Genomic DNA, 17,396 nt, shown 5'->3' with positions numbered 1-17,396 from the left:
GGTAGTTTCTCCTATTGTTCTTTCTGTATGTTTGTCTCGTCGTTCGTGTTTTGGCCTTTTTGGTTTTATTACTTTTATTTATATTTCTGAAATAAAGAATATCATAATTTTAATGTTCATAGTCGGTCAAAAAATGTTGACCTAGTGTGAAAACAAATTCTCACATAACTTGCAGAATATATCGATAACATTAAATAAAATCATGACATTAATAAATTGTTATATTATTTGAAACATGTTAAGAAAATGTCTTTGAAAAGATGATAATCATGTATTTGAAGAAGGTTAAAAAACGAGGGTTGGGGCTAGGGGTGTGGGGGCAAAGGCTAAATAATTCCCGTCCAATTAACTCCTCATAGATTGGTTCGAACATAGGAGGGGGGCATTGGCCCCCTCAGCTAAATAGCTCGGCCTCTACTAGTATGTTGGTATGTTATATTCATGGTGTAAACATTTTTTTATAGCAATTGGACCACCCTGACTCGAAATCCTGGCTACGCCACAGCTATGGATTGTATCAAACGCAAACTTGCTAAAACCTTCAAAAATCTCATGCAGCAGTAGTTATCGGCGCTATTGATGGTGGAACAACCGAGACCGATTCTAGAGAGGAGAGGAGATATGGTCTTCGACTGAAATCGTGCATCCAGCAATATCAGCAAATGCAGAGTTTATAGACATGTCGAGCAATGTCAAAAGGGAAAAAAGTGTGAAAGACGTCAAAAGATTGGCTCCGGTAGATGGCACACTTAAGAAAAATGAAAGTTAGCAGAAGAGCTGTCAAATACATTGATTAGAAAGATGTATTACAAACACACACTCAACGAAGGAATGCACTGCATAAAGGCAAATGCCAAAAAAGAAAAATAATGGGTGTTCGGCTTATTAAGGAAAACCGAACAAAATCGTAAGCGGTGCCTACTAGCTAGACTAGACCTAAAGCCCCACAACACATTAAATGCCGGCACTTAAATTCAATGTCGATGGCAAAAGTCCTATTCTAATCCTGAGCTCAAATGCACCTTTGTGAACTGTAAAATAAAAAAAAAACTTCTAATTTTTTGTTGTAGCTTTGACAAATGTTTTATATGCCTGCAAATTTTGAGCACGAAATGACATTCGTGAAAAATCTTAGAAAAAGAAAATCAATACTCCAAAATGGTTTTAAAACTAGCATTTTTAGAGCATCAAATATTATTTATTTATTTTGCGCCATGACTTCCACGGAAGTCATTTTGTGCTGAAATTTGACAAGCATACAGAACATATTTTGTTTTTGTTTTACTAATCACAAAAAAACAGAATTTTTTGAAATTTTTAACTATATTTTTTGTTTATGCTTTTTTCTGCAGTGGGAGAATCTTATACTCCCTCCATCCTGAATTACTTGTGGCTCAAAAGGACATATCTAGCACTAGCAGTGCTAGATACATCAATTTGAGCAATAAATAATTGAGGACGGAGGGAGTAGTTCCTCTGTTGCAGTTGTACCATCCCATGCTCTTCCATTATACGTAGTACTGGATAGTCTCTCACAGCACTGCACAATGAGTATCGAGGTCACCGTACGAACAGGATCTAAGAATGAAGACCAGGACAACCCCATCTTGGGCGATCGCAGCCAGTTTCAACAACTCGGGCATCATACCAAAAATCGCTGTGTTTCTCAAGCTAATCTACCGTATGTATTCTGTTTATCGCTCTTCGCCTGACTGAGTGCAACGAACAAAACCTTTCTGCGCTAATCAGCTCCTCCTATGGTGGTGCCGCCTCCTGCGTGGAGCCGGCTTCGTCAGCATGGACATGTGGTCGGCGTCCTGCCGGTCTCTCGCGTTGGCCGTCACCGGAGGAGCCTCCCCGCCCGTCAGCCAGCTAATCGCCTCCCCCGCCGCGTCCTTCTCCGCCAGCTTCTTGTTGGCGCACGGCTGCCCCACAAACTGCATGCCGTTGAACTCCACGGTCGACCTGAAGAGGGTGTTCTTGATCTGCTTCGTCTTGTAGGACGGGTTGTCGTGCCCCGCCCTTGTCAGGAGGGTCTGCAGCTGGTTCTTGGGGTTGTCCCCTCCGTGCCCGCCTCCGCCTCCGCGGTCCATGGAGGCCACCGAGGCGGAAGAGATCATCGTCTTTGCTTTCTTTGATCTTGGTTCTTGACGGCCGTAGACAAACCGACCGCTGCATGGGTCCTCCGTGACCAGCAGCCGTACGGCTGACAGCAGCTCCTCGCTGGTTTGGATGTCAATCCTTGGGTTTTGAAGCTGTCAAAAACAGAGAATTGGTTGGCCAATATTAGGTAGAGCATCAGAATAAATGAGGGAAAGTCCAATAAAAGTTGGCAAATGAACTGACAATGGTATAGAATTCAGTTCCTAAAGATTCCATCTTAATCCCCCAGCACTTTAGCAAGCAAACAGACCTAAAGGGGGGAAATCCCAAAAACTAGCTCATGCAAACAACTTCAACATCCACTTTCATGGGGAGAAGCATGCTCTGTCAGATAAAAACTATCTGATCAAGTCAGAAAAGATCGACTTCTGGGCGAAGCTGAAAGCGGACCAAACTTGAAAACCCAATATGCATAAGCGGAAACCACGATGAAATGTTTCAAACGGATGGTTACCACTGAAAGGTGCTAACTACCATTTTGGCAACCCAACAGCGTCCACATAGGAAAAGGCAGGGGAACCAATAGCATACAGCGTAATCTATCTAGTGCATATAGATAGACATGTTTATTCTGCTGTAGAAATAAAGTGTTTACAGGATATTTAATTGGAGGTCTGTTTTGAATGTCAGCAAGTAACTAAACAACACTAAAATGTAGAATGAGGAGTATTCATCTAGAATGATATATTTAAGATCAATAATTATACCTTGCAGTGGATTAAATTTTCAAGTTCACCCTTGAGATTCAAGTAAGTCGATGCAAGATCGCGACTCATGAAGAACTCCAGATATCCCCCGAGCATTTTCAAGTGTCCGTCCTGCAGCATGGAGTTTGAAGATATTCAATCTCCATTTACCAGACCAAAAGTCAAATAAGCAATGCAAAGGAACTTACCAAGCCTCCTTGTTGTATGTTTCCTCCAAAGAGCAGCAATATAGAATCAGATATCGCTGTTGAATCCCGGAGAAACACTGAATTCACCTTCACTTTCTCATTGAACACTAGCCAGGGGAATGGAATCTTGGCTTCTTTCCCATTCACTGAGCTCTGGAAACAACAACGAAGATCAAGATGAAACTTCAGCATGTACAGTCCCTGACCACCTGATCGAAGTAAAATGGCGACATGATCACAATCATGATAGATAGAATGAATGTACTAACTTACCGAGTAAAGCATAACCTGCCCATCCTCCATTGTCTTGAGAGAAACTGATTTCTCCTTGTTCTGAATTACCAAGAAGCACATTAGGATCCAGATCAGAGAATTATAAGTGCTCTAATAGTGTGGCTAAGAAGTTCACATGCAAAAAAAAATGGTCCAAACATGACCTTTGTCCTAGGCAAACCAAAGCTATACTACTACTCCCTCCGTCCGAAAAAACTTGTCCCAAGCTTGTCTCCCAAATGGATGCATCTAGCACTAACTTGGTGCTAGATACATTCATTTGAGGGACAAGCTTTTTCGGACGGAGGGAGTACTACAACAGAGCTACAGGTGAGTTAGATGCATAAAATGGAACAGAAATTTATATAGAAGCAACTCACCACAACAGACGAAACACCTGGGTATAAACCCGCACAAATGATTGCCCGAACAAGATTTTCATCGCGACTCCATTTATTGCACATAGTCATGTTTTCATCAATCAAGCCAGTGTCCTTTAAAAGAAAGAGGAACTGCCTCCGGAGAGAATCTAGGGCTTTCAAGGTTTGCGCTGACAGAAAATTTCTCCAGCAGTAGTCATAGCCATTGCGATCTCTTTCAGCATCTCTCCATCCATCATAAGCACGAACAATCGCAAGGTGGTCACTATAGTCACGGCATGAGAACTGCAACTTAGCAGACTCTGCAAGCTGCATGGAGGAAGGCAAAACGCTGAAGTTCAATACCAAGTATACAGCACAACAGACATATTTAGATGCATTAGAGATGGAAGAGGCATACTTACATCCTTCTTGTCAAATGGTGTCATGAATGGATCTCTTACGCTAAGTCCAGCAACAATGGTTAATATGGGATCAAGGCAATTAAATATAGCCCCAAAAATAAGCATCTTGCCTAATTTAGGCTCAACTGGAAGCATAGACAGGTGTTTTCCTGAGAGTGACAAACAGCAAGTATTATAGCACACAAGTTGCAAAAGTTCCAGAATGATGCAGTAAAGAGGTGGTAATTCACAGATAAATTTAAAGGGTGGATCTGGTACCTAGAACTGTTAACTCTTCATTCTGATCGAATGCTCCAATGACTTTGAGATATTCGATGGCATTTTGTACCTGAAAAAAATATTGGAATAAATTATCAGATCATCTGAAGGCCCGAAGGACAAGAATTGTGATTGTGGCAACAAAGAGTGAAAAGAAAGGTACCGATAGAGACTCAGGTGACTGCAAAGCTCTGGATAAAAATTCTGAGATGCTCCCAAGCCGCAAACTTTTTATTTGCAAACAAAGGGATTGGAGAGGAGTTCTCAAAAGTTCCGGCAACTGGTAGTCGGCGAACACATTATATACACACTGTGGATAGAGATGGAAACATTCCCCTGATTGAACACGGCCAGCTCTTCCTCGTCTCTAAATAACCGGACATTAAAATAACAAAACAGAAAGACATGATATAAGTGTGATGACCAAACACGCTACTGAAGGTAAATCACAAGTAGCTTGCTTAACATATCCACACACACAGAATTAATTATTTAATCAAAAGTGAGTTGCACTAAAAAAATAAAATTAATCATATTCCAATAAGATAGAAAATATTACTTGTCTAGCAGAAGCCTTGGAGATCCAGGTCGGAAGCAGACAGGGAGTATTGTTCAGTGCATCATAAGATGTCTCTTTTGCTTTTCCACAATCAACAACAAAAACTACGTCATTGATAGTAATACTAGTTTCAGCCAAATTGGTGGCAAGAACTATTTTCCTTACACCAGGCTCAGGTTTGTCAAATATTAGTTTCTGCACAACAAAGAATACAATATAAGAATAAAATCATTGATATATCAAAAGACATAAATCTGTACTGTTTGCTATCCATGGCTACAGCCTGTGAATAGCCTATATGGTCTATAGCAGAATTATGTATCATGTAATAAAACAATAGGAACACATCTGATTTTACACAAAACTGTAATAGATGATAACAAAACTGCAATAGATTCACAATTCAAAAAGGTCGCGGAAATTCATACTGTACATCTGCAGAACAGGGTAAATAAGTAATACTTGCTCCCTTCCTGTTTGTAAGGCCTACATGTATCCCTAAATCATCAATGTGACTAACGTAACACGAGTTATATATCGTAAAAATATACACCATTAGAAACTTCTAATAAAAATTCAACGGTATGCTCTTTGTGGCCTATAACTCATATTTCATTGGTCAAATTGACAACTTAGGGATACCCGCAAGATTTATCAACTGGAAGAGAGGGAGTAGGTGACTGGAGAAAGTTCTATGAATCAAAGGAGCATCGAAACACATAAATGGACAGAATAATGATTGCTTAAATATGTCAAATTTAACCAACACATCAGCCTAGAGAAGAATTCCCTCAAACTGCCAGCACTATCAAAATCGTGTATGATGTAGCAAGTACAAATTTAAATTACTTAACAAAGTAGACAGTAGTTCCAGTGTTACCAGCACAAGTAAATTGTAGGTATATGTATTAAACAAAAGAACTAACCATGGATGTGTTAGTAACTACAAAAGAGGAAATGGAAACATCTAAGAGGTAATACCTGCTCTGAGCTAGCCATTGAACCATGACATGCAAGCAGCAAAACTTTACTAGGGTCGCCAAGCAATGGGTTGGATTGTAGCTGATCTTTTAGCGTATTAATGTCATCCCACCCAGTCATAAATACAAGCACAGCACCATCTCTTTCCTTTTGACAAATATGGCACAAGACATTTTCTATCAAGTTAAAACCAATTGAATCAGGATTCCAGCAGGATAGAGAGTCACGAGTTTGTGGACTATAATCCCTTAGATCCGCAGCTTTAACTGCATCCTGTTAAAAAAAGAAGCTTAGAGACCAAAGCTTTAAGCAGAAAATAAATGGTTAAAAAATAGGGACTCTCGTACTTCCACAACAGAAGCAATTTGGCTCTTTCTCTTCCGTAGAGCTTGCTTTTGCATCTTCCAACTTTTCTCTTGGCCATAGTCATCAATCTGATTGTACGGAGTCAATCTGTGGCCAGTAACTTCAAGAATATCTTCTAGGAAACGACTCCGGACAGGGTATGTAAAACCCTACAATGAGATAGCATGCAGCTCATTTAGACCGCAAAGAACACCCAAGCAAGTTGCAGGTTTAGAGAGGAAAACAAGGTTAAAAGATTTCAGGCTAACTCAATATACACAAAGCACTAAATAATTGCAAGTGATTCAAAAGGCTATTCCTAAGATTGATAAGAGCAGCCATGCACAACATTGGTGTAATTCAGCTCATATTATGGATATACATTTGTGCTGATTCAAATGAAAGAATGACTTGATGAGCAGACTGATATGATAGCAAAATACAAGAGTGAAGAAGTCTTAATGAAATATCTTACAGGTATATGTATCATGGGTGCTCCACCAAAGTATGAAGAGAACATCTCAGCATTGAGGGTCGCACTCATCAATACAAGCCTTAGCTCCGGTCGGCGTGGAAGAAGGTCCTTTAGGACAATAAGGAGAAAATCTAGCACAGAGACCCAACAAAATTAACGCTATTTACCTCCTGGATACCCAGTTCAGAATTATTATGAGTGATGCAAACCTTCATTCATGCCCCGTTCATGAATTTCATCCACAATAACATGGGTGACACCTTTCAAGCTTCTGTCCACCAGCAATCTTCGCAACAGGACCCCAGTAGTGCAGAACAGAAGGCGTGTATCCCTTCCTCTCATTCCTTCCAACCGAACTTTGTAGCCAACCTAAGGTAACAATTCTTTTATCAAAATAAAAAAGAACAGAATAATCTCACCAAATTTGCACAAACTGTTTAGCATAGTGTAAACCCATTTCATCAGATAACCAAAGTAAAAGATGTTAAGAAAAGGTTCTACAGCAACTGGATTACTTGCCAGTCAGCAACCTATGGATGGACAACATCCAATGACTAAAATAACCATGAGTACCCATCGGCAACCACAAAATCGAAACCTCAGCATGGAAAACTTTCTCACTGTATAGGTGCAAGTAGCTCACCGATTCCCCAATTTTTTCACCTCTTTCAGCAGCAACTCTTTCAGAAACAGAAATAGCTGATATTCGTCTTGGTTGAGTACAAATGATACTGCAAGTAGCACCACGAGCGGCTTCTATTTCAGATTCCAAAATGTATTGTGGCAACTGTGTTGTCTTACCACAGCCAGTTTCACCTGAAACTACAACCACCTGTTCAATAAAGCAAAGCACCGTTAATACTTGATTATCTCAATATAGCTACTCACAAGTATTAGGCTTTTAACCCATGTGCTGAGTAGTAAAAACTATCAAATTTCTCAGATAGTTTGCAGAAACACTCTTAACTGAAAAAACGTTAGATAACGAAACAATTAGTAGTAACTTTCCCAGACAAATGGAGGATTACATATCTGAGAAATACAGAACTGAAAATCATAAATATGTGTGACACTTAAGAAACAAGGGGCATATCCATTTCTTGAATAGTTATTCAACATCCAGAGGTTGTGCACAACATAGCATTTTTTTCACATGAAAAGCACACAGGTTGGCTTTAGATCACTTAGTTTAATGATTGTTTTTCTATGTCATGATAAGATCACTTCATATTTGCTTTCACAAACAAATGAGTTGGGGTATTGCAAAAGCAAAAATAAACCATATTTAGCTTTGCTCTTAAATACTTGCCACAAATACCAAGAAAACCAAACATTACCAAACTGTGACCAAAATGCCCTGCAAGGAGAAGAACAGGACCTGATTCTGAGATATAGCTTCCAATAGTGATTGCCTTTCTTTCTGGGCAGGAAGACTTCGACGAAACTCCATCATGCTCTGACCATCATTTGATTCCTGAAACAGAGAAAATGTTAATCAACAGGGTGCAATAATCCGAAAAGGTCATTGATCCACTCAAAACTATATTAAAGCGCAAACATGAGTAAGAAAAGAAATATCAAATTGGCAGGACTAACAATTCAGAAGGCATCAAAGTCCTGCCCATTTGTCAAGTTAAAATTCTGGCCCTTAGGACCAACATGTTAGGCTAGTTATGCAACTACAGTCCTAAATTAGATGATCAATTCAATAATCAAACATTGAACATTGACACGGTATTACACAAAGTAAAGTATCATTTACCATGCAACATAATCCCGAAGAAAATTAGTAAGCAAATTAAAAGAACACCGTGAAACGGAGTGACATATGCAATCACAAACTCAATAGCGTATCTGCATAGGATGATGTACGTAAACAACTAATAATCCCTTCATTTCATGACATACCAATAGATTGGTTATATGAAGATAATATGATATATCAGTTATCTAAAGTACTTCCGCAAATACAATTTATTCCATTTACAACAGATGAGTGGAGATGATAGTTAGTGAAGTACAATACGAAACTGGGGGAAATTATACAAAACGATGATTGGCAAGGATATTGTGGTGAAGTTAAAAATGTGATACAAGTTTTGAGACTTAATATTAACATAATTTTCACTTCATGTGTATATCTTCAGTGTACTATAGAACTCCCAACCCACGGGGAAAAACAGACAAGTGGTCTACTGCATATAATCAAACCTGCCAAGCAGCTTGCTGGTTACGCAACTGTAAGCTTTTCCTTCTTTGGATTCTTTCCATCACAACATTGGTTGATGTCTGATTATCCTGCTGCTCATAGAAGCTTTCATCAGTCGCAAAACTGTCCGTGCTGCTTGACCTTGAGAAGGCAGCATTAGGAAAGTTCCCACTGTCTGTTCTCTTCCGCGCAAGATAGTCTGCAAGCAATGCATCAACTTCTCTTTGCAAGCCAGAAGGTATAGATACCTATAATGCAAATATTTCAGCCAACAAATGCGCAAGTCATACACACTTCAATCTTTAAGCTACTAGGACAATCAGCAGTTCAGCATACCTCTCTTTGAGGTCTTTTGTCATCAAGGTCTGATCTATAATTAGGCAAGGGGACCTTACTAAACACGATGATTCGGGAATACTGACGGCTGCCATAACATAAATTATCATCAGACAGGGGGCAAAGCATATGCAACACAATGATATTAGAGGGGCCATGAAGTACCTGTGCAAACCCATTCGATCTGCCAGTTGGGCAAGTTGATCAAAATCACGCCTGTCCTTTTTCTCCCTCGACATAATCTCTTGTTCATTGTCGTTACGGAGAAGCATGTGCAGTTTCCATTTCCATTCGTCAACATTCTCTAAAGTAGATGCACCCCCCTGGAATTTTTGTTCAGTATAACTATAAAGAACTTAACGTGACACAAAAAAAAACATGGCCAATAGATTGGTGTTTCATTGTTATGTGGGAACACCAAATGTTTCCTTATTTTAGTAATCATCAATTCTAAATAGAGTTGACCTCAAAACCAAAAGGAAGCTTAATTCTTTCCAGAAAAGAACTATATAGCAAATATTTTTGACAGGCAAAAAATTGCAGAAAAATGCCATCTCAAGATCCTTAACATAAAAGATATTTGCAGTTGCAATACTTTGTCAAGGTCTTCCTTCCTTCAGAAAAAACTAGTACTTCTCATTTTTAAAATGTTGCTGTTTAAAATTCCACATAAGCAGTACTACCTTTGTAGATATATTGAATTTTCACTTTAATACTCAAAACATTGCATTTTTTCAAACTTAACCAACAAAGGTCTTTGTAAAAAAAAATCCTTAAGTCTGACATTATACTCTCCAAATGGTACCAGAATCTCAGTAGAAGCCAAACACGCAAAATGTCTGAACTGAATACGCAGGGCATGACAATTTCATGTGATCCTCACAATTTTATGATCTTAAAATAATTCCATAGAGAAACCTACATTACTGCATGTTTGGAAGACAGAAATTGTGTGTAAACCGTTTCATTTCCTGCAGCATCAGTTAAAAAAACTCATGTTTCAACCGGAGTTTATTATTTCCCTGTCCATGGATGCACAGCACATAGATGCAGCAATCCTTGGTTCATCCATACTCAATTACTTATTGTACGAAGTCCTTCAGCACACCAAAGGACACAGCATACATGCAAGCTTAAGATATTCATCACACTAAAATACAACAAAAGCAGAGCATGGTAATGTATATCTACCTTGCTAGAAACTGACGTGCGGTCCATTTCCCGGTCCGACTCCTCCTCGGAGAAGTCGTCATAGGCGTACCGAGAATACCCAGCGGTCTGCTGGCGCAAGGGCTGCGTCTGGGGCGGCGGCGGCCGGGGCGGGAGGGCAGCCGTGCGGCGCTGCGGCTGAGGCGGCGACGGCGGGCTGAGGGAGCGCCCGTCGGCCCGCCACTCGGGCGTCCACGCGGGCTGCACAGCGGGCGGCGGCGCGAGGTTCCCGTTGGTGGACGCGATGACGGAGCGGAGCCGGCGCATCGGCGGCACGTAGACGCCGCTGGTGCTCATGGCGGAAGGCGAGGGGAGTTGGGGGCTCGCGCTGCTGCTGGTGCTGGGGCTAGGGTTTCGGGAGAGGAAGAGAGGGGAGGGCATGATCAGGGGCCGGGGCCGGCGGAGGGGGCGGAGGCGACCCCGCAGCACCGAGGAGGCCAGGAGCATCACCAGTTCACCGCCCGCGCCGCCGCCGCAGCAGGCTCCCGTATCTCATCAAACCCCCCGTCCGCGTCCCCTTCCGCGTCCGCTGTTCCACGGGCCCGAGGCTCCGGGCGGGATCGCCGAATCCGTCCGCGCGACGAGCTCCGGCTCCTGCTCCGGCTCCGGCGAGGGGGCGGCGGCGGCGGCGGCGGTGGAGAGGAGTGGGGCGGGGCGTGGCGGCTGTGCAGGGGTGGGGGGGGGGGGGGGAGGAGATGGGCTAGGGTGGAGTGGGTGCGAATGGCGGTGACAAAAGGAAAGGCAGCTGAAGCACTGGGAGTGACATGTGGGGTCGGCTCCTGAGGGTGTGTGACACTGAGCGGTGGGCCCGGTGTGCGGGCGCGCGTGCTCCCGTATCCGGAAGAGGGCGACGTGGCCGCAGCTGCGTCGTCGGTGGATGGACGGTTGTTTGGGCCCGCGGGGCCGCGACGTGGGGTGCTCTGGTTGGTTTAGCTGTGTGGGACCGTAAACAGTGCGCGAGATTTTTTAGCGCTTTTCAGCGGGCTCTTCGGCCCAGCTGCGTGGAGAATGAGCCTGAGCATTGTTAAGCGACAGCCCAAGCTGCTCATTAGGCCTAGTACAATGCAAGGTGTTTAGAGGAGGTGCTTAGAAAAGAAAATCAGTTTTTCTTAAGCATCGGTGTTTAGGATAGACGCTTAATTAGGCGTCTCTCATGTAGAAGGCACTGATGCTTCAGAAAAATCTGATTTATTTTTTAAAATACCTCCCTAAACATTTAGTATTGTACAAGGTCGTCTAAAAAAATTGCCCATAAGGCATTCCACCAGCTTTAAAAAATAATAAAAGAAGGGCCTCCCCTTCCGATCACCATTAACAGAAACAATATGGTTTAGTACCTAATACAATGTACTTCCTCCGTTCGAAATTATTTGTCTCAGAAATGGATGTATCTAGAACGGAGAAAGTAGGCAACTATTAAAACAAGCCATGCGATTTTTATTAAAGCATTTCAGCTATCGAATTATCTACATAGAGAAGTGTGTCGGAGCTATGCCTCGCTTACTGCAAGCCGTAGCCGGCTTGTCTCTCGTGCGTCTTTTTCTATCTATATGGAATTTTATTAAAAAGATACGGTTTGCATCAGTTTTTGTCTGGTCTTCTTCAGGTTTTTACTTTCATTTTTTGTTTTTTCTTTGATTTTCTTTGTTTCTTTCCTTGGTTTCACCAACTTTCTTTACTTTTTCCTTTTTATTTTCTTTTCTTATTTCAACATTGTCTATATTTTCATACATATTGTATATTTTTCGTATACATCAGAAATATTTTATGCATATTTAACTTTTTTAAATATATGTAAATATCTTTTCTATGCATGAATTTTTTTTATGAATCATTCACCACTGGCAACAAAAAGTCAATCAAGACAATGACTAGAGCTTTGGGCTCATATCATTCAGCCTCCGAATCACGAGGGTAGAGGAGTCCTACTAACGCGCGCGTAGGGCGTGGCGGTGCCGGGAGGAGGGACCTGCAACCCCACGCATGCTTTGGCCCAACCCACATGTGCCCTTTTTATGGTTTTTCCTTTTCTTTTAAACATAAAAAAACATTCACAGATTTCTTTTATTGTGATTTCATTAACGTTCTAGATTTAAAAAATGTTCGAATTTTTTAAAATGGTCCAAGATAGAAAAAAATGTTTTTAATTTTAAAAAATATTTATGAATTTTGTCTTGAATTACAAGAATGGTTCATAGACATAAAAACTATTCGTAATTTTGAACCGTATTTTTCTCAAATATGGAAAATGTTCTTAAATTTTAAAAACAGTACAAATTATAAAAAACTTTAAAATTTTCAAAAAAAATCACGAAAAAAATCAAAAGAAAAAAGCAGGAAAAAAGAAGGCCCGAATAAAGTAAATGAAACCGAAAGAAAAGAAACACATGAAAAAGGGAAAGCTGACTCGAAAAAGGCTCTGTAATATTCGCAAAGCCGATGAGAAGGAAAAAAATGTCCAACTCATGTAGCAGCGTGACTCTAGCAGGGTGTGTGCTTGCATGGTATTCATCGCATTTTGGGGAGATAGGACAAAAATGGCCAGCTCATGAAGCAGCGCAAACTCTAGCCTGGTGTGTGTTTGTGTGGTATTTGTCGCGTTATGGGGGAATAGGACCCACCGCATCTAACATTTTTTCCAGCCCTGCTTCTCTGAACAGATCTTCGACTCGCTTATAGCGAGACAATGGTCCACCTCACCTTAGGGAACGCGCTAAGTGCAGCCGGCCCATTAATGTTAGTTCACTAGGTTTGCTCTTTTTTTTTGTTTATAGTTTGAGACATCTAAATACATGTACTTCAAAAAACAAGTTACTTAATTTACTTTGAGAAGTAAAAAAAAATGTGAACACAGTGTAAAAAGTTGTCACTTCCTCCGACCTTGTGCTAGATACAACCATTTGAGCATTAATTAATATGGAACAAATGGAGTAGCTTAATTTTTTAAACAAAATTATAGCATTAATTTTTTTATGAGATTTAAAATTTTCACATGTTTCAAAAAATGAACATATAATTTAAAATATATATTTATAATAAATATTTGTGCTGTTAAATAAAATTTTCACATCGTTCAAAAAAATGCTCGCAAGTTTCAAAAATATGTTGTTATTTTAAAAAAATGTGCACATAGTTTAAATAATGTTTACCCCTCAGAAAGTATTTCAATGTGTATTTAAAACATGTTAAATATTTTTTAGAAAAGCATTCAAAAACAACTGTTTTGAATAATGTTAACGATGTATTTGGAAAACAAGGCTGCCTATAAATCGGCGGTTCAGCAATCTGCCTTGCAAAGGAGCATGTCCCAGCGGCGGGGTCGTTGATCTTAGATTCCCACCGGGTGGTCGACTCAAGAGACTATCAAAAAGATTTGAGGTTAGTTCGACGTGTTCAGGTTTGGTCTTTCGCGGTTCACCAGTGTTTTGGAGAAATGTCCAAATGCAAACGATGAAGTTAGAGATGACAGCTTTGAAGGTATTCTGTCTTATTTTTATTAGAAAGTCATCGATGTTCGTATGTGTTTCATTCAAGTATACATGAACTGATCTATTATAGTTTAGCCTATTACTAAAATCAGATCGTCTGGTCAAACGTTGAACGTGCCATGTGATCATCAGCACATACGTAATGGTGTGCGCTGATGCTCTCTTAGAGTCTAACAGCTGGGGCCGTCAGCTAGCGTGTTTAATCTTTCTTCTTCCGAAGAGAGAGCCGGCAAGAAGATTCATCCATAAGCAAACGATGTCAACTACAAGCATAACTCAAGCACCGCGCCGTACACCACGAGCACATAGCCAGATAGCCTGAGATCGACGATGGCCGGAGACGGCGGCGAGGTGACGCTGCTGGGCCACTGGGGGAGCCCGTTCGTGACGCGGGTGCGGCTGGCGCTGCGCCTCAAGGGCGTGCGCTACGAGTACGTGGAGGAGGACCTGCGCAGCAAGAGCGACCTCCTCCTCCGCTGCAACCCCGTCCACCGCTCCGTGCCGGTCCTCATCCACGACGGCCGCCCCGTCTGCGAGTCGCGGGTCATCCTGCAGTACGTCGACGAGGCCTTCGGCTCCCCCGGCGACGCCCTCCTCCCCGCCGACCCGCACGAGCGCGCCGTGGCGAGGTTCTGGGCGGCATACTTCGACGAGGAGATGGGCGCGCCGTGGGACCGGGCGCTCAGGGCCGGGAGCGAGGAGGAGCGGGCCGCGTGGATGCAGAAGGTGGTGGACGCGGCAGACGGGCTGGAGCGCGGGCTGAGCGAGTGCACAGGCGGCGGCAGGAAGGGCTGCTTCTTCGGTGGCGAGCGTGTCGGGTACGTCGACGTCGTGGTGGGCGGCGTGGTCTCGTACGTGCACGCCACCGCGAGGGTCTCCGGCGAGAGGGTGTTCCAGGATGAAGCCAGGACGCCGCTGCTGGCGGCGTGGCTGCGGCGCTTCGGCGAGCTCGACGTCGCCAGGGAGCTGCTCCAGGACGTGGACCGGGTCGTGGACTACGTCAGGTTCATACACGCCAAGAACGCTGGCAAGGCACCTCCTGCGAATTAACCACGGCTCCATGTATCAGCACGCGCGCGTCCATGGACTGTCGACGGCGAAATGAGGAACTGAATGTTATGTGCACTTGCAGCAGAGAAAGTTGATTGGTTTGCAACTCTACCTGTAGCGTGATTTGTAATAAGGGCGTGGCTACGTCTCGGTCGACAGGTGACATATAGCATGAAAGGTAAGAAAGAAAAAGAAAAGCCTTTAGGAAAAAAATTGCACGAATCTTAATGTATGAGCTTATGAATATGGGTGTGGCTAGGTCTCAATCGACTGAGACTTAACCAAGTCTCAGTCAAATGGTATAGGATATATCCGGCAAAAAAAAGTGATATAGGATATAAGAAGAAAAAGAAAAGCTGAAAATAATTTTTTTTACGAATCACCATGCAAACTCAAAGGAAAATGGCATCGATTGAGACACAACAAAGTCTTAATCGATTGAGACCTAGCAAAACTATATGAATATAGCATTGATTGGGACATAACTAAGTCTCAATCGACCGAGACTTAACAAAATGGCAGTAAAAAGCACTTGTTTTGTTGGATTGAAGCTTCAACTTTTTCGGTGCTTCCAATCTCCGTGTTATGCACCCGGTCAGATTTCCTCGAGTCCATAATGCGTGGGACGCGAAGGCGCGAGCATGCTTTGGGCCACCTCTATATGGTGTTTTTCATTGGGCACGCGTCGTCCGCTGCTATGCCGCCATGTAACTGTGGTGATCGGTCCTATGTGCACATTCAGCACACAAAGTTGATTGGTCTGCAGGTCTGTGTACCGCGACTTGTAATAAGCACTTGTTTCTTTGGATGGGAGCTTGAGCTTTTTTTGGTGCTTCCTATCTCCGCGGGCGCCCTGCACCAGGCCCGTATTACTCGAAAAAAAAACAAGCATTGATTTTGCTTTTTTTTATCATGACTTACACAATGTCATTTTATGATGAAAATTTACAAGCATATAAAACATTCGTTAAATATTGCCATAAATTTTTTCATTTTTTTAAATTTTACTGTTCACAGCTCATATGAGCTCGAGCTCAGTTTATCCACATCCGCCTTGTTGGCGTCTTTTTGAAAACGACAAAGCTAAAATCCTGCCGGTCGGAAATTAGTGTCATATCTGGACGACCCGCCAACCATTTGATCTTCATCCGACGGATCTGGCTTAGGGACCCGATAAAAGTTCAAACCCATTGCACGTCGTTCGATCCGGATCGAGCGGTGGCGATTTTAGGAAAGACCAACTGTACGTCCAAGGCGCTTACGCGGAAACAACCTCTATTCCCTTTGTCCTCGCCAGAAATCACGCCAAACACTTGCCTTTTTTAGCATCTACTAAAAATCGCAGGAAAAAAGGGGCAAAATGGGAATCAAACTTGGTACGTCACAGGACAATGTCAAACAGGGTGATGCACTAACCACTCAAGCACCCTTCATTTTTTGTTCTGTAGTATGAAGCTAAAGTTTTTGGCCCTGGTTTTCACTACTACATTACTAACCACTCAAGCATGCTTCGCAGTTTACATATGTCGATTTTTATCATGAGTTTTTTCTCTAGTGCACTGTTGTGGTTCCACTTTATCACGGAAGTAGGTATATCTGCCAATGCTTAGATGATGATGACGGCGATGTTGGTGATGCAATCAATGAGGCTTCTACATGATATGTTGTCCTAGAGATAGTAGATGTTGGCGAAGGGTAGGTGGCAGGTCATCTCGAAAGGATGGGATTTTACCCACCGCAAGCATGATTGCTTTATGTACAAACATCATGATAACTTTGGCTTGAGACGAAAGAAGTTTTTGAAACATACCGCCTGATAACTTACATGTGAATAGCGTGATAATTTAAGTACCATAGACCTGATAAATTACATGCAAACACCACCGAAACTTTTGATCCTAGTTTTTTTTGATAAAATATAGCCCAGATAACTTATGTGTGAATAACATGATAATTTCCTCATCGCAGATCTGCTAGCTTACGTGCAAACACCCTGGTAACTTTTAGCCCAGATTTTTCTTAATAAAATATACCCGCGGTAACTACTTCGTGAATAGCATGGTAATTTAGGCATCGTAGACCTGATAACTTACGCGCCAACACCACAGTAACCATTTTTGACGAGAAAAAAAGTTGATGAAATATACCCCCAATAACTTCTGTGTGAATAACATGGTAATTTACACGTCACATGCCTGATAACATATGTATCCTCGTGTCTGGTAACTTTGATGGGAGCAGAGTTTGTTGAAACATACAACGGTAAATTATGTGTAATTAGCACTCTAATTTACAAACCACTGATCTGATAACTTAGGTACTCTAGGCATGGTAATTTTGTCCCGGGAGAAAAGTTGTTGGGACATACCCC

The 17,396-nt window shown here is 42.1% G+C and overlaps 2 protein-coding genes across 2 annotated transcripts; one reads left to right on the top strand and one right to left on the bottom strand.

Moving 5' to 3' along the window:
• Positions 1–1,503: 1,503 nt before the first annotated feature.
• Positions 1,504–11,165, bottom strand: LOC125542333 (DExH-box ATP-dependent RNA helicase DExH3). Its single transcript, XM_048705325.2, has 19 exons — positions 10,470–11,165; positions 9,444–9,601; positions 9,279–9,366; positions 8,945–9,190; positions 8,112–8,207; positions 7,377–7,565; positions 6,943–7,102; positions 6,734–6,864; positions 6,261–6,428; positions 5,914–6,186; positions 4,933–5,127; positions 4,537–4,740; positions 4,374–4,443; positions 4,116–4,264; positions 3,712–4,020; positions 3,332–3,391; positions 3,059–3,211; positions 2,871–2,981; positions 1,504–2,255 (listed from the first exon to the last, which is right to left on the bottom strand). Exons 1-19 carry the CDS (start codon positions 10,932–10,934, stop codon positions 1,746–1,748), a joined length of 3,735 nt encoding a protein of 1,244 aa, XP_048561282.1. The 5' UTR covers positions 10,935–11,165; the 3' UTR covers positions 1,504–1,745.
• A 3,030-nt stretch (positions 11,166–14,195) lies between these two features.
• Positions 14,196–15,312, top strand: LOC125542334 (putative glutathione S-transferase GSTU6). The gene has a single exon (XM_048705326.2). The coding sequence runs from the start codon at positions 14,306–14,308 to the stop codon at positions 15,023–15,025; it is 720 nt and encodes a 239-aa protein (XP_048561283.2). The 5' UTR covers positions 14,196–14,305; the 3' UTR covers positions 15,026–15,312.
• The last annotated feature ends 2,084 nt before the right edge of the window (positions 15,313–17,396 follow it).

The sequence above is a fragment of the Triticum urartu genome, chromosome 3A (genome assembly GCF_056163025.1).
Source record: "Triticum urartu cultivar PI428250 chromosome 3A, HENAU_Tu73, whole genome shotgun sequence".
Lineage (NCBI taxonomy): Eukaryota > Viridiplantae > Streptophyta > Magnoliopsida > Poales > Poaceae > Triticum > Triticum urartu.
Note: the sequence above shows the minus strand (reverse complement) of the source record. Positions and strands in the feature narration are given on the sequence as shown.

Excerpts from the sequence above, each read along its gene's own strand:
- LOC125542333 (XM_048705325.2), bottom strand. The coding sequence starts at position 10,934 with ATGCTCCTGGCCTCCTCGGTGCTGCGGGGTCGCCTCCGCCCCCTCCGC. Across the intron at positions 9,191-9,278 it reads ACAAAAGACCTCAAAGAGAG|GTATCTATACCTTCTGGCTT; the intron begins GTATGCTGAACT and ends TTTGCATTATAG. Across the intron at positions 8,208-8,944 it reads ACCAGCAAGCTGCTTGGCAG|GAATCAAATGATGGTCAGAG; the intron begins GTTTGATTATAT and ends TCTCTGTTTCAG.
- LOC125542334 (XM_048705326.2), top strand. The coding sequence starts at position 14,306 with ATGGCCGGAGACGGCGGCGAGGTGACGCTGCTGGGCCACTGGGGGAGC.